At 39.1% G+C, this 15,301-nt stretch overlaps 1 protein-coding gene across 2 annotated transcripts in view; it reads left to right on the forward strand.

Moving 5' to 3' along the window:
• Positions 1-10,141, forward strand: part of GABRA3 (gamma-aminobutyric acid type A receptor subunit alpha3) — a 220,692-nt gene extending 210,551 nt beyond the window's left edge. For both annotated transcript variants that reach the window (XM_040999901.1, XM_040999900.1), the window contains one exon: positions 9,651-10,141. In XM_040999901.1, the coding sequence (XP_040855835.1) occupies positions 9,651-9,986 (336 nt within the window). In that variant the 3' untranslated portion in view covers positions 9,987-10,141. The remainder of the gene's footprint in view (positions 1-9,650) is intronic.
• The last annotated feature ends 5,160 nt before the right edge of the window (positions 10,142-15,301 follow it).

Below are 15,301 nucleotides of genomic sequence, written 5' to 3' on the forward strand. Positions count from 1 at the left end.
CCTATAGCCTGCAGGAACTGAGCACGGCTATGTGCTATTCACTGGGGTCATCAATCCAATTCTAGACTGGAGTGCTTCTTGGCAACCACTGGTACCAACCGGGAGCAAAGAGGGCAGATGTTATGGAGGATTAATGTCTTGTGATATATAATCAAACTTAAGTGTGATGATGCTAAACTCAAGGGGGCCCATTGGTATCAAGTCACCAGGAGTCTTGGGCTCAGACTCTTCAAGTCATAGACTAATCTCTAGGGACACCTTTGCCCCTCAATTTCCAGTACATCATTTCAGAGTCAACCCTAAGTTGTGTAGCTGGAATAGCTCAGTTGGGAGAGCATTAGACTGAAGAGTCAACCCTAAGTGATCATCTTTCCTTTTGTGTTCTCTTTCTTGAATACTCTTCTGAATCCCTCCTTGGTGAAAGCCCCTCTTGAGAACTCAGATGAAATGCTGCTTTATCCCAAGAGCCTTTCTGGAATCATCCAAAAACATTTAACTTTTCTTTGGTGGGGAGGGATGCACCTGATATCAAATGAATTATTTGTATTAGAGTTGTCTACTTTCTCACTATACTGAGCGTTTTGAGGGAAGGAACTTATCTGCATCACATTTGTAATTAGCCAAGAGACTTACATGACCTCTGACTCACAGTAAAAGCTGAATAAATGTTGATTGGATTGTTGGAAGAGTGGGAAAGAAAAGTGGAGAAAAAATAACAAGCCAACTAGATTGGGACAAACCATGAACACAGTGAAATAAAATTTTTGCTTCAGGAAGGTAAGTTCATATCTCCAGACTTGCATGAATGTTATCCAAATATGCTACAAAGAACTGGCATATGTGATCCCAGAACTGCTCCACTGTTCTTCAGAGAATCATAGAACAGTGAAATGGTGATAAAAATTTTTCACACTGAGTGAAACTTTATCTACCGTAGAGTTCAGATTTGTGAATTCACATACTTTTGGAACAGAGATTTAGAACGATTTATTTCTTTATGTGAAAGGCAGCAGAAGAGAGATGGGAGGGTGGAGAGAGAGAGAGAGAGAATGAGAGAATAAGAATGAAGTTGAATTAGTTTCCAGCTGCTGGTCTTACTCCCTAATTGCCACAACAGTTAAATAGTCCGAGCTGGTCTAGTCCAAAGCCAGGAGCCCAAACTCCAGCTGGGTCTCCTACAAGGGTGGCCAGGCCCAAGTGCTAAAATTATCTTGCACTGCCTTCTCAGTTACATTAGCAGGATGCCAAATTGGAAGCAGCACAGCCAGTACTCCAAGTGACACTCAGAGATGCCAGTGTCACAAACACAGTTTAACCCACTGCACCGTAATACCACTGCTCTGGTCGGAATTTAACACTTCTCTTCATTTATGAAGAATAAGTGAATCTACGTATCTTTAAAAATAAATATTTACAAAGGAAGGAAAGTGCTAAGATGATGGTTTTAGTACAAGTAAATATGCACAAGAATTAGTCTGGCTGGAGAGATCTGTGAGATGATTTGTAATGATGTTACAAACTGCTGGAAGAAAAATGGTTGTCTTCATATGAAGGACTGTTTGAGTGAGCTAAAACACTATTACTAAAGAAAAGACATTTGGTAGTGAGCAAAACTGATAACAGAAAAGATACACTTAGAAATACAGAAATAGCTGAAGTATTAACTAAGAGAACTAAAAATCATGGCTTATGAGGAGCTGGAAAATAGCATGGGGTATATTAGAGTAATGGTTACCTGAATTTCATTATAAGCTTTGAAGTTCTGTTTTTATTTTATTTTATTTTATTTTATTTTATTTTATTTTATTTTATTTTATTTTATTTTATTTTATTTTATTTTTAAGGATTTTGTTTGACAGTCAAAGTTACAGAGAGAGGGTGAGAAAGAAAAAATCATCCATTCACTGGTTCACATCTCAAATGGCCACAACAGTCATAGCTGGACTGGTCTGGAGCCGGGAGCCAGCAGCTTCGTTCATGTTTTCTACGTGTGTTCAAGGGCCTAAGGCCTTGGGATACGCTCTGCTGCTTCCCCGGGCCATTAGCAGGGTGCTGAATGAAAAATGGAGCAGCCAGGACTAGAACTCATATCCATGCAGAAAATGGCATAACAGGGAAAGGATTAGGTTGCTACGCTACTGCCCTGGCCCTCAAGTTCTGTTTTTTAAAACTATGTTCATTGCCACTATGATTAGTCTATTGAACATTTGAAGTGGAGCCTGTGTTTGTCCTGATTTGAATGTTGTACAATGTTTGTGTTTATTAAAACATCATATGGTACTCCATTAATATGTGAAATTTTATGTCAGCTTCAAAATAAAATAAAATTTTTAAAATGAAAATGAAAATGAATTAAACTTTGACAATTAAAAGTAAGTTAAATATTCTTAGAAGTACTTTTAAATATTCATAATTTCTTAGCATTTCTATTATCTTGAATATTTATCATTTCCATGTGCTGGCCAAATTGAAAATATTTTCTTCCAGATATTTTTAAATAACAATAAATTGATTATGATATCTATCTTGCTGTGTTATAGAATACTATAATTTATTCCTCTTATGCAATTTTATGAAATAACTTGAAATAATATTAAACATAATATTGAAGTTGCAAAATGCACCTTTTATTACATAAACTATGTGCACTTACTTTTGGCTGCGTGATTTTTGGTAATTTAAAAAATTGGTTTCTATTTACCCATTTTCCATTGCTGGTTGCTATGTGGACTAGATACGTCATCCATGACTACTAGCACAAGGTACAGCTTATAGTAGATGCTCAAAAATACTACTTTATTTTTTAAATTATCTGTTTTTAAAATTTTAATTTATGCAAGAGAGAGAAAGAGAGAAAGCTCCCATCCACTGGTTCTCACCCCCCAATGCACGCAATGTCCAGGCTGGCCAGGCAGGCCAGGGTACAGCCAAAGCCTGGCACCAGGTTTCCCACATTGATGGCAGAAACCCAATCACTTGTGTTTCACCATTGCCTCGCAGAGTCTAATAGGGGATACATGCATCTTAACCACTAGAACACATTTCCAACCCAATAAATATTATTGTATTTTTTAAAAAATGGTACTTGGCCTAACTTCTTGTAAACAGAATAGTTCACAGCACTGTTATGCTGCATCATAAAACAGAAAATGAAATGCACCTTCTCTTTTTTTTCTGCTTACTTAATACCTACTGTTTCCTGAGGAAACTATTGCTCTTACAAATGGGAGTCAGTTTTTCATTTCCTCTTTCCAACAGTGTCCAACTTTTCCTTACTCCTATACTGTATGCAATTTGATGTAATCTTTGATATCCACTTCATCCAGTTATATCACTGTTGTTCATTGTGAACACTGCTCCACCCCTAGCATGTAGCACAGAACCTGTTACACAGCACATACTCCAGGAATATTTAATAAATCTGTGATTAATCTCATCCATACTTCTCTATTTTCCCTGCTTCACTTTCCACATTGATGGATATTTATGACTTATAGTCTTGAATTTTGCTAGTTCGTCAATCTGTAGTCCTTCTCTGTGTCCTTAATCTGTTCTATCTTCTCTTTTCCCTTAAATCTAGTATAAATATTGACCCTTCCATCTTTCCCATGAAGAATGTGAAACTCATATGAGATTTGCTTTAAATTACTCTGTTGCTTTTTCCCAAGCAAAATAGAGACAGTATCTGAATTTAATCCATTCTTTTCTTCTCAGTTGTGCTCTGAACCTGGGTAATTCTCCACTTCCATTCTGAATGTATCTCAGGATTTCAGGACAATCTACATCAATTCTTTTTCTTCCACCTGCATCATACCCCATCCCTTTCTCGCCCTCCAGATCCACATACCTCTTTGCTCCTTTGAATTCCCTTGCTTGATTCAAGCTTCTCTGAGAGTTTCTTATTTGTGCTTACTTCTTTATGTTTTAGTTTTGACTTAATGAGTCTTTTTCATCAAATAGGATTTCCTGTGAGTAACACCTTTGAGTCACACATATATGAGAAAATATGTATGAGTTTATGCCATGGAGATTGTAGACAATGAAATCAAAACACAAGTTTATTTTGATGAATTTTTAAAAGATTTATTTTAATTGAAAAGTCAGATTTTACAGAGAGAAGGAGATAACAGAGATAAAGATCCTTCATCTGTCAGTTCACTCCCCACGTGGCCTAAATGGCCGGAGCTGAGCTGATGTGAAGCCAGGAGCCAGGGGCCTCTTCTGCTCTCCCACATGGGTACAGAGTCCCAAGGCTTTGGGCCGTCCTCCACTGCTTTCCCAGGCCACAAGCAGGGAGCTGGATGGGAAGTGGAGCAGTCAAGACATGAAACAGTGCCCTTATTTGATCTGGGCACATGCAAGCTGAGGACTTTAGCCACTAGGCTACCACATAGGGCCTGATGTATTTTTTTTAATCCATGTATATGGGAGTACTTCAAAAAGTTTGTGGAAAAATGCGTATTAATGAAAATCTACACATAGCCTTCAAAAATTGGTTTACACAAAAATACTTTTTAAAATTTTGTTTCTTCACAAATTGTGAAGTACTCTGTGTGTGTGTGTGTGTGTGTGTGTGTTCACATGTGGTTAAAAGCATATGGCATAAAATTTATTATGCTGACTATTTGTAAGTTCACTGGTGTTGTGTAAGTTTGTTGTGAAACCAATTTCCAGAAAAAATTTTCATCCTGAAAAATTATAACTTTGTAATATTAAAGACTTTATATCCTGATTCCCACCTCCCTAACCTGTCTTAGCATTTTGTAACAATTTGCTGCTTTAGGGACCTTACATAATTGTAGTTACAGAACATTTTTTTCTCTTATCACTGACATCACTTAGTAAAATGTCTTCAACTGTCATCTATGCTGTAGCATGTATTAAAATATCATTTTTACAATAATATACTTAGTTGTTGCTACCAGCTGACTCTTTGGAATTCTGCCACTATGAAGTTGAGTGTATAAATTTATTTTTTTGACCTTGATCTCAATTATGGGGGTTTATGTATCAAAGCTGCATCTGTTGGGCTATGTGATAGTTATTTATTGTAATTTTTGAGGAAGCACCATGGCATAATGTATAATGACAGAATCATTGTTGACAGTGTGCAGGGATTCTAACATCTGTGCATCCTAGCTGACCTTCTTTCATTTCTGGTTTTTGATAGTAGCCAACCTAATGTGTGTGAGGTAGTATCTCCATGTGGCTTCTCAGTTTTATTTGTTCATCTGTGAGATAAACAGACAGAAAGGGAGAGCTTATATACGCTTGTTCACTCACCAAGTATTTCTGATAGCCAACACTCAACTGAGGCTGAGACCTAAGTCCAGGAACAGAATGGATCTGTGCTATGTGGGGAGCAGGAATGCAGTTACTTGGGCCATCGATACTGTTCTCAGGGTCTGCATAAGCAGAAGCTTGAGTCAGGAATCAGAGATGTGGATGCCATACTCAGGCCTTGTAGTATCAGATGTGGATGTCCCAACTGGTATGTTAACTGTAAGGCCTGTCCTTCCCTTTGGTTTTGACTTTCATATACTCAATGAATAATGATTTCAGCATCTTTTTCATGTCCTTGATGGCCTTTAAATCTCATTTTCCCACCTTTAAACTGTGATGTTTGATTTTTTTAAATACTGATGCTGACTTGATTCATTTTTGAATCCCACATGGCATATATTTAATTGATTTATTGCTCTTCTAGAAACTGGGACTCAGGAAAACTGAGTTCTGGTAAGGGAACTGATCCAGAATCATTGAACCTGGTATGTACATCCTTTGAGGTCCTTGTTGGGTTTCAAATGTATTTGAGACTTACCTAACACTCTAATTAGCAGCTTAAGAAATAATTAACAGGAGGGCCAGCCTTTCAAGAAGCAAGGGTGTTGTTGTGCTGGAGTCAGGCTGCCAGGCTGCTTGAGGAATTTTGAGGAGTCATTTTCAGGCTTTTGTTGTGGACATTACCTTAGACTGAACTGTAGTGATACACTGTCTGTATGGCAGAAGGCAAGACTCACAGGAGATGAATAAGAAATCACATTGAGAACTTTCAATGGAGTGACTCATTTCTTCCATTTAGTAAGTATCTGTCCTGTACCTAAGGATCGGATACTTGTCTAAGGTAGGTAGGAGTAGAATGGAAATGTGGTCTAAGTTAAATCAGCCATCATAGCAAAGATATAACATCAATATAGAGGTCCAAAAATTGCTGGATAAGGAAATATGTGGTATGCATACAGGATGGGATATTATTCAGCCTCAAAAAGAATGAAACCCTGAAATTTACAACAAAATGGATGGAACTGGAGATCATCGTGCTAAATGAAATAAAGCAGACATAAAAAGACACGTTTTCTCTTATTTGTGGAATTTTATATGTGTGTATATGTGTGTGTGTGTAATTTTACACACACACACATATAAAATGTGCGGATGTCATTTTATTTGGTATAAAGATGAATATTGTCATTACTGAGTTTTACCATCTACATGGCAATAGAGCCTTCTTTCCTCCATCTATGATCATTGTCATGAATCCTGCATTTACTGGTATTAATAGCCCTGTTTTCCAGAAAAAAAAATAGTTCGTGTCTATGTATATGTATATGATATTGTCACACAAAGTGAATGCCAACATGTTAAAATTGTTAAATCTTAAAATTTAAGATTAAATTAAGATGGAAAAGAAAAAATAAAGCTGCCTAATTTATATTTCTGAAATTAAAAAAGCAATGAGAAATATTACAAAACAAGATACAGAAACAGGGAAATAATAACCCTTAATTTCTGCCTCTTGTTCCTGTCTTCTTGATGCTATAACCTTTTCTTTGATTTCTCTGATTTTAGTTAAAAATTATAAAGGCCGACTAAAATGCTTTATTTGGGAGATGATAAGAGAATTTTAAAAGTGGTTTTCTTATTTTAAAAAATCTGTTTGGAACTAATTACTGCTTCTTCCCAATGGTAGAACACAAAGTGCCTGTGGAGCTAACGAGAATTGTTTGCTATTCAGAGACTTTGGTCATAACCCAGATTTGAAGATGAACAAGTGAAATAATGGACTTGAATGTGAAAACTTCCAGTCAAGCTAGGGTGGTTTGTTGTTGTTCTTCTTTACTTCTTTTTTCTTTTCTTGGTCTTTTAACAAATTTTTTGGCTTAGCCCATGGGAAAAATTACCAAATAAATTAATAAAGGAACAGGCAAATAAGTAAAAAGTGCTCTTTTAATAGCAAAATCATTTAGCAACAGGACTCTACTCGTACAATGAATGTATTAAATATAAATGAATCTCATGTAGTAAATTTAAGGCATTTGTATGCTTCTGACAAGCCGTCAAGTTTTGTCACCCTTCCACTTATAGTCTCATGACTTCAATTCTCAAAGACAAAGAACAATATTGCTCTTATAATAATTAAGACTATCTCATTTACTTAAACTAACAATTCTTTATCTGTCATCCTTTCCCTTCCTGAGTACATAGTGTTTAAGGGCTTTCAGGATCTGGCTTCTGCTTGTCTACATAGATTCAGACTTTGTAACTCTTTTCCTGCACATCATGCTCCAGCTACAGGGGTCTCCTTGTCATCTGTCAGACAGTGCCTTGATCTGTGCCTTGTTCTTCACTGCATCTAAGGAGTTCTTGCTGATTGTGGCCCAGAAAACAAACCTGACTGCCTTCTCTGAACTTCTTTTTCCAACACCTGCAAGTACCTTCTCCCTTTACCTACTGAATTCCCACATCATTTTGTTGACATCTTTTAGAACTGTGATCACATTACATGAAAATGAAGTATTCACAAGATTCTCTCCCACACTCCGCTTCTGGATTGCCAGAAGACAACATCTAAAATTTGATTCCCATTTTTAACCTACTACACCCTAAGTACCTAGCATAGTTCTTGGCTGAATTGATATTTGGTCAGTGTGAGGCACAAGTTATCAATAAGGAAAGTAAATGGCAGTGAGGCCATTAAGGGGAAAAACAACAACAACAAAAATAGGACAATGGCTTAAATAAGCAAGAAAAATGATATTAGGAGGAAGTGATCAGTAACAGACAAATGAAAGAAAAGCTCAGGAAGGAACCATGTAGAAAGAGCAGGAGTGAACAAGAAAAGTCCACATGCATTTGTGAAGCTCGCCACTACTCTTCCCAAGAGTCAGGGAAGGATGGATGAGGCAGTAAACAATATATAGTTATGGGCTAGGCCACTGTCATTGGCCTGGATCTGAAGTAAGCGGCTTCTTGACCTCTCCTGCAGCTCACCCTTTCTATTCTGATCTAGGGCTAAGCTTTGTCTCCTCTTTCTTTGGCATTAGGGAAGCCACAGCTCCATTTAACTCCCACATATATGTGACAAGCAAGCATGTATATGTGGGAGTATTTTTGCTTGAAACAATAAACAAAATGGGTAATGTCCTAGTAAGCTCACTGTCATTTGTGTAGCTCAGCGGGGGAGGCTGAGGCAATTGTCTGCAGCATTGCAAGAATGCAAAACCTGGGCCCGGTGCGATAGCATAGTGGTTAAGGTCCTCGCCTTGCATGCCTGGGATCCCATATGGGTGCCGGTTCTAATCCCAGCAGTTCCACTTCCCATCCAGCTCCCCACCTGTGGCCTGGGAAAGCAGCAGAGGACGGCCCAAAGCCTTGGGACCCTACGCCTGCGTAGGAGACCTAGAAGAAGCTCCTGGCTCCTGGCTCCTGGCTCCTGGCTCTTGGCTCCTGGCATCAGATTGGCTCAGCTCCAGCCGTTGCGGCCACTTGGGGAGTGAGCCATCGGATGGAAGATCTTCCTCTCTGTCTCTCCTCCTCTCTGTGTATCTGACTTTGCAATAAAAATAAATAAATCTTACCAAAAAAATGCAAAACCTTACTGTATCCCTGAGCTTGTCAACCATGTTTTACAGGGTATGAAGGGTGCCATGCTGTTGTAATGATCCATGTGATCATGCAATAATATTGATTGTGTTTTAAGGTGTAATGACTTTTCCAACTCATGGAGCTCTCTTCCTCACAGGAGATGTGCCACTTGATGGTTGCAGCGTATTGGAGTTGTTTCTCGGGTAACCAAAAAATGTCTTGTGCCTATAAAAGGCAGAATAGTGCAGCTCTGGACCAAAGTCATAAGCCAAAACTGCAAGTGTGGGTTCTGCTACTTAGTCGAAGACTTTATTTTCTCGTCTGTCAAATGGGAGTAATTTCTCCTTCCTAACACATAGGGTTGCTTTGAGGATCAAGCCGTATAATAACTAAGACCCCACATATAGCCAAAATTCCATAGCTTAGTGCTAATTCCTATACCACTGTTTCATCTGATCCTTGCAAACAATCCTGCTAATTATTTTATCCTCATTTACAGATGGAAAAAAACAGCGAGGCTCAAAGAAAAAAAAGCTGATCTATCCAAAAGCTTATCAATAGCAGGGCATACTAAGCATAATGAGCCAAGATGACAAAAGTGTTCTTTTTCAAATTTATTTTCTAATATTCTTAGACATAAACCTGATTACTTAGTGTCGTGTGGCCCCAGTTGCTTAATTTCCCTCATGGCTCCTTCTCACTATTCCTCTAAATCTATTTCTTATAAGGAATCAATTAGCTTTTGTTTTGTTCTCCTTTTCTCCCCTGTCTTTTCTGGCCTCTAGAAGAAAACAACAGCAGCTCCGACAAAGAAAGCCAGCTCCACATTCAACATCGTGGGAACCACCTATCCCATCAACTTGGCCAAGGACACTGAGTTCTCCACCATCTCCAAGGGTGCTGCTCCCAGTGCCTCTTCTACCCCGACAATAATTGCTTCACCCAAGGCCACCTACGTACAGGACAGCCCAACTGAGACCAAGACCTACAACAGTGTCAGCAAGGTTGACAAAATTTCTCGCATCATCTTTCCTGTACTCTTTGCCATATTTAATCTGGTGTATTGGGCCACATATGTCAACAGGGAGTCAGCTATCAAGGGCATGATCCGCAAACAGTAAATGGTGGTGACAGCACAGCAACCAGAGCACTGAATGCCCCATGCAACATCCAGGCACCCAACCCTAGAGTCCCCCTTCATATGGTTCAGGAGTTTTCTTTTTGACCCTCTCTCAAGCTGTACCAATCATGAATCTTGATGGAAAAAATAATCACACACAATTAAACGACTTGTCCTTCTAATATTGCTGAATGTATCCCCATCAGAGCCAAATACATTTGATTGGTTGCTCATATTAGTCTGAATTGCTCCTCCCTCCCTGCAACTCCTGCCAGCTGAGAGCAGAGCATGAATTTTATTGCGCTCTGCCCAATACAGAAGGAAGACACTCTTCCCTGTAGTGGGAGCCTTGTCTGTCTGGGAGGTCCAAGGTAAGGATGATTGTTGACTGTCTTAATCAGATGACTCTGACTCACTTGAGAGACAGGTTGGGTAGGCTAATCCATGCATCCTGCCTACCACTTTCCCTGTCAATAGTAAGGCATATGAAGCATAAATATTAACAGCAAGGGCAAGAGCCCCTGAACACAGCCCAACCTTTTTCTTGGCTTAGAGTAAGTGGGGACAACTGAGGTTCACCACTGTCTACAATGTAAGAAGTAACTGGGCCGGCCTGGCACCAAAATGGCTGGCACCCTATGTCCAGTCCCTCAGGAAAATAGTACCTTTATTGGTCTATCTGCCCTCTAGGAAAGTCCTTTTGCAACCATGCCATTGATTCTAACCAGCTGGCAAACTCCTCAGGAGAAAAAGCTTTCAGGCATTTTAAAATTTGAACTAAGAAGATACCAATAGGAACGAGGTTATCTAGATCAAATGCCTACACCAAAATATGTAGAAGAGAAGAAAGGAAAGTCATTTCCCTGCCAAGGCAACTGGTAAAAATACTGGATAGAGGGTAGTGGAGAATTGAAGTTTGGCTTAAAAGAGAAGGGCACTGGCATGTTCAAGTCAAACTTCTCTCTCCACAGCCTCAAAACTCAACATCCCAGTCCAAGACCAGCTACTTTGCTGCCACCATTTCAGGGTCTGGTGTTCTGTTAATGCTGATTCTATGAGGGGGTAAACTGGATATTCATGCAAATATCTCTTGTCAATGTTTAAGTCCACTAAATGATTAATTTTATTGCTAGTTTTGGTCCCATTATTCTTAATTTTAATGTGAGGTATGATGACACACACACACATATGGTGGATTAATGGAGTCCAGAAGTTTGAATGACTTGACTAGATTCATTACAAATGTCTTTAATAAAGAATTGCCATGTATCCATTTCTAAAAGCCAAAATGAAGGAAGGACAGAGAAGCCAGGATCACTTGGGCCTCAAAATCAGCACAATCTCAGCAGGCCTTCTGGTCATGGGTTAGAACTGTAAGGACAAAAATATCTTTAGAAAGTCACAGTGTGTCACCAAAGGAGACCACTTTTGATAGTCATGGCTCACTGAAATGAGACCATTTAAGAGGGCAGCTGCAACCAGTTTGGATCTGAATACCTTCGTTAATCTAGAGTATCCTAGATGCCCAAGGTAACACCAATGATGGCACCATAAGCAAATTCTCCCTGACCACCCCCTAAACAAAGCTCTTAAGGGGTATCTCATTAGCTGCTGGTTGCCTTTTCATCCATCCTCCACACCCCCCTGCTTCCTTGCCATTGCTGGGATGATGCATGCTAGTCCCATTTTTCCTAAGACTGTGTCTATAGGTAAATTCATGACTAGAAGAGTGTAGTCGTGTGGTTATGTGGGGATGGGGGTGGGGGTGGGTAGGGCTGTTAATGATTGTCTAAAGGAACTTAGATTGGAAGCCTGACTTTTGCCTCTGTATATAAATTGTGTCTCCAAATGCTTTGGTGCAATGTTTAGCGGCTGTTTATTAAACCCTTTCTCAATTACACTTGTGCCGGGGTACTTTTTAAAAAAAAAAAAAAAGTATTCTTTGCCTAATTTTCACTCCCACTCTTTTTTTTAAATTAATTACATTGCACTATGTGACACAGTTCCATAGGTATTGGGATTCCCCCCACCCCTCCCCTAACCCTCTCCCCATGGTGGATTCCTCCACCTTGCTGCATTGCCACCATTCAAGTTCAGTTGAGATTCTTTCATTGCAAGCATATACCAAGCATAGAGTCCAGCATCTTACTGTCCAGATAAGTTCAGTGTCTTCTTGGGGAGACCACCTCTGGTCTGAAGGTAAAGCCGGCAGAGTATCATCCTGATCAAACACTTATTACACATTTACCTTATGCTTCTTTTTCCTGTTGCTCCTTTTATTCATTTATTTTCAGTTTTAAATAAATTCTTTATTTTCATGATAAAGTTCCTTAGGCCCAGAGAGTTCCTCTTGCACCCTTCCTCCTCACCGCACTGTTTTCTCCTGTGTTGTAACAATAGCTCAGTCCCTCAACAACAGTTTCAAGTTCATCATTCTGCTATCTAGGTGCATCCTGACATTGTAGGTATAGACAATTATCTAGGAGCCACTGTTGTGGCATAGTGAGTTAAACCACTGCTTGAAACACTGGCATTAAGGAACCTGTTTGCATCCTGGCTGCTCCACTTATGATCTAGATTCCTGTTAACCCTCCTGAGAAGGTAAAGCATTATACCCCAAGCACTTAGACTCCTGTCAACCACATGGAGATCTGTGTGGGGTTACTGGTTCCTCAGTTCAGCCCAGCTTAACTCTGGCTCTTTTGGGCAGTGAACCAACAGATGAAACATCTTTCTCTCTCTCTCTCTCTCTCTCTCTCTCTCTCTCTCTCTCTCTCTCCCTCCCTCCCTCCCTCCCTCCCTCCCTCTCTCCCTCCCTCCCTTTCTCCCTCTACCTTCTTATCTGTCTTTTTTCCCTTTTTCATCTCTGTGTCTCTCTTTGGCACTCTGCCTTTCAAATAAACAAATAAATAAGAAATCTTTTCAAAAATCCTACAAGAGGAAGACCATGCTAAAGCAAGTATGTGATTGACTCAGGAATCTCATTCATTGTGAGAGAAAAGAAAAAGCTGTGTCATATGCTCTGCTAAAACATAAACAAAAAAGAGATTTTCATTGTAATTCAGAAGCCTGACCTTTTCCTATTGACCATTATTTTCATTTGGCAACTGTTCTTAGGTAATAGTTACCAGGCAGAATGATAGGGGTTGGGTGGTCGAACACTTATGTTTGCAAAGAAATGATGAGCCATAGATCATACAGGGTTAGCAACAAGCTGAGTTATCACATGAAAAATGCTTGAGCAATGACAAGAATCTCCTATGCAGAACATTTCAAACCAGATTAAAGGTTTCTCTGAAATCATAGCAGAGACTGAGACAATCACAAGTCCAATGTACATCAAGGCCCATGATCATCAGATGCAAGCCCTGCTGCTGTGGCAGTCTCACAGTTCCTGACTGATTCTATCTCACTCAGAACCATAGGAAGTGCAGGGGGCAGTTTCCTTTGTAAAACTGGCACACACACACACACACACACACACACACACACCAATTTATGTGTTGTTGTTTCCTCAAGAACCTCTTGAATTCATTTCACCTCTGAAAGCTAGTACCCTAGTGAAAGTCAGAGCTGCTCCTGTCAGCACTTTCTTTCATTGAGCTCCTTCAGTATTTGAAACCCTGTCCCAGGCTGTGATTGTCAAGTATTTTAGGGGATATATTAGAGAAAAAGGCATTTTCTCAGAAGAGTATTAAAGATATCAGAGTAGAGGCTGCTAGTAGAGTGCCTAGAAGATAGAAACCATTCAGTGTATATATTTTTTCTTTTGACATTTTTAAAATGTTAAGATTTATTAATATCAGAACATGTTTCATGTGTTTTAAGATAACTACTACTCCTTCCTTCTCCATCTTCCTTCCCTTTCTCCCTCCCATTTCTTTCTTGTTTGACTGTTTTTGCAAAAATATGTCAGTTTAATCTGTAATCATAGGCTTAATGCAGAAATAATAAGTTCAACAAATTAGTACTAATCTAGATCAGAGCTACAGCACATCTCATTTGATGCAGCCATTTAAATCAATGGTTAGGATGTCCAGAAACTACATCAGATTGCCTGGGTTCAAAACCTGGCCCTGGCTGCAAAACACAGCTTCCTGCCTATGTAGACCTGGGAGACAACAATGACGGATCAACTAGTTGGGTTCCTGATATTCATGTGGGAGATGTGATTGAGATCCTGACTGTTGACTTTGAATTCAGCCAAACCCTGGTAGATATGGGCATTTGCAGATTGACTACCAGATGAATGATACTCTCTTAGTTTTTCTGTCACTCTATCTCTGTTTAGATAGATAGGTAGATAGATAGATAGATGATAGATAGATAGATAGATAGATAGATAGATAGATATGATAGATAGGTAGATAGATAGATAGATAGATAGATAGATAGATAGATAGATAGATAGAGATGATAGGTAGATAGATAGATAGATAGATAGATAGATAGATAGATAGATAGATAGATAGATAAAAATCAGAGATACATGGTGGAGACTTTCTCCTGACTGGCGAGAAAACTAGCCTGACCATAATAAGTGAAGACAAATGCAACATATTGCCTTCTAAAGCAGTTCTAAAAGCATCTCAGTACTAACAAGTGTGCTCTGCTTTAAACCACTTTAAATCACTTTTTCTTAATTGAGTAACTATGTTGACTCCTATGGATTGTTAAGTCTAGGGGCTTTAACTAATGATCTGTCAGTTTGTCATGTAAAAATACTTAGGACAGAAGAGGAAGGCATGACTGAGTGCCTGCCTGACAACTCTGAAAGCTTTAAGCACTGGAGGCATCTATGTTATTACATCCTTCAGGGAATGACCCAGGCCAGACTTGGAAAGGGAACCTTCTGAAAATCTGTAGTTTTAGAGGTAGCCCAGCAGGACATGGAAGAAATAAGAGTGGGAGTAGTAGAAGAAGAAGAAAACAATTGGAGAAAATTGTTTCCTACCATTGCACACAGAGATCTCTTATCTTCAGCTTCAACAACTTCTGAAGTAGTAACCCTTTGGAGTGAAGCCTACCTTTGCTGATAGTAATGCTGCATTCTTGGGCTTCCACTCTGCCTTCCACTTTTCTTAAATTACTCATATTTAAGATGCATAGGCTTATATTTTGATAAACAAATGTATCATTAATTAATTCACCTATTGCATTAATTTTTTAAAAGATTCACATGTGAGTCAGATGCATGGCTTATGTCATTTAACTAAGTATCTGCAGGGATAATCTAGACCTGTTTTCCTTTTGCCTCCAGTTCAACAATTTGATATCATGGGAGAAGCACTGAGAATAGCTGCCTGGATTTTTGCC

This window comes from Ochotona curzoniae, unplaced genomic scaffold, assembly GCF_017591425.1.
Source record: "Ochotona curzoniae isolate NIBS_2020 unplaced genomic scaffold, NIBS_Ocur_1.0 scaffold_1852, whole genome shotgun sequence".
In the NCBI taxonomy this organism is placed as follows: domain Eukaryota; kingdom Metazoa; phylum Chordata; class Mammalia; order Lagomorpha; family Ochotonidae; genus Ochotona; species Ochotona curzoniae.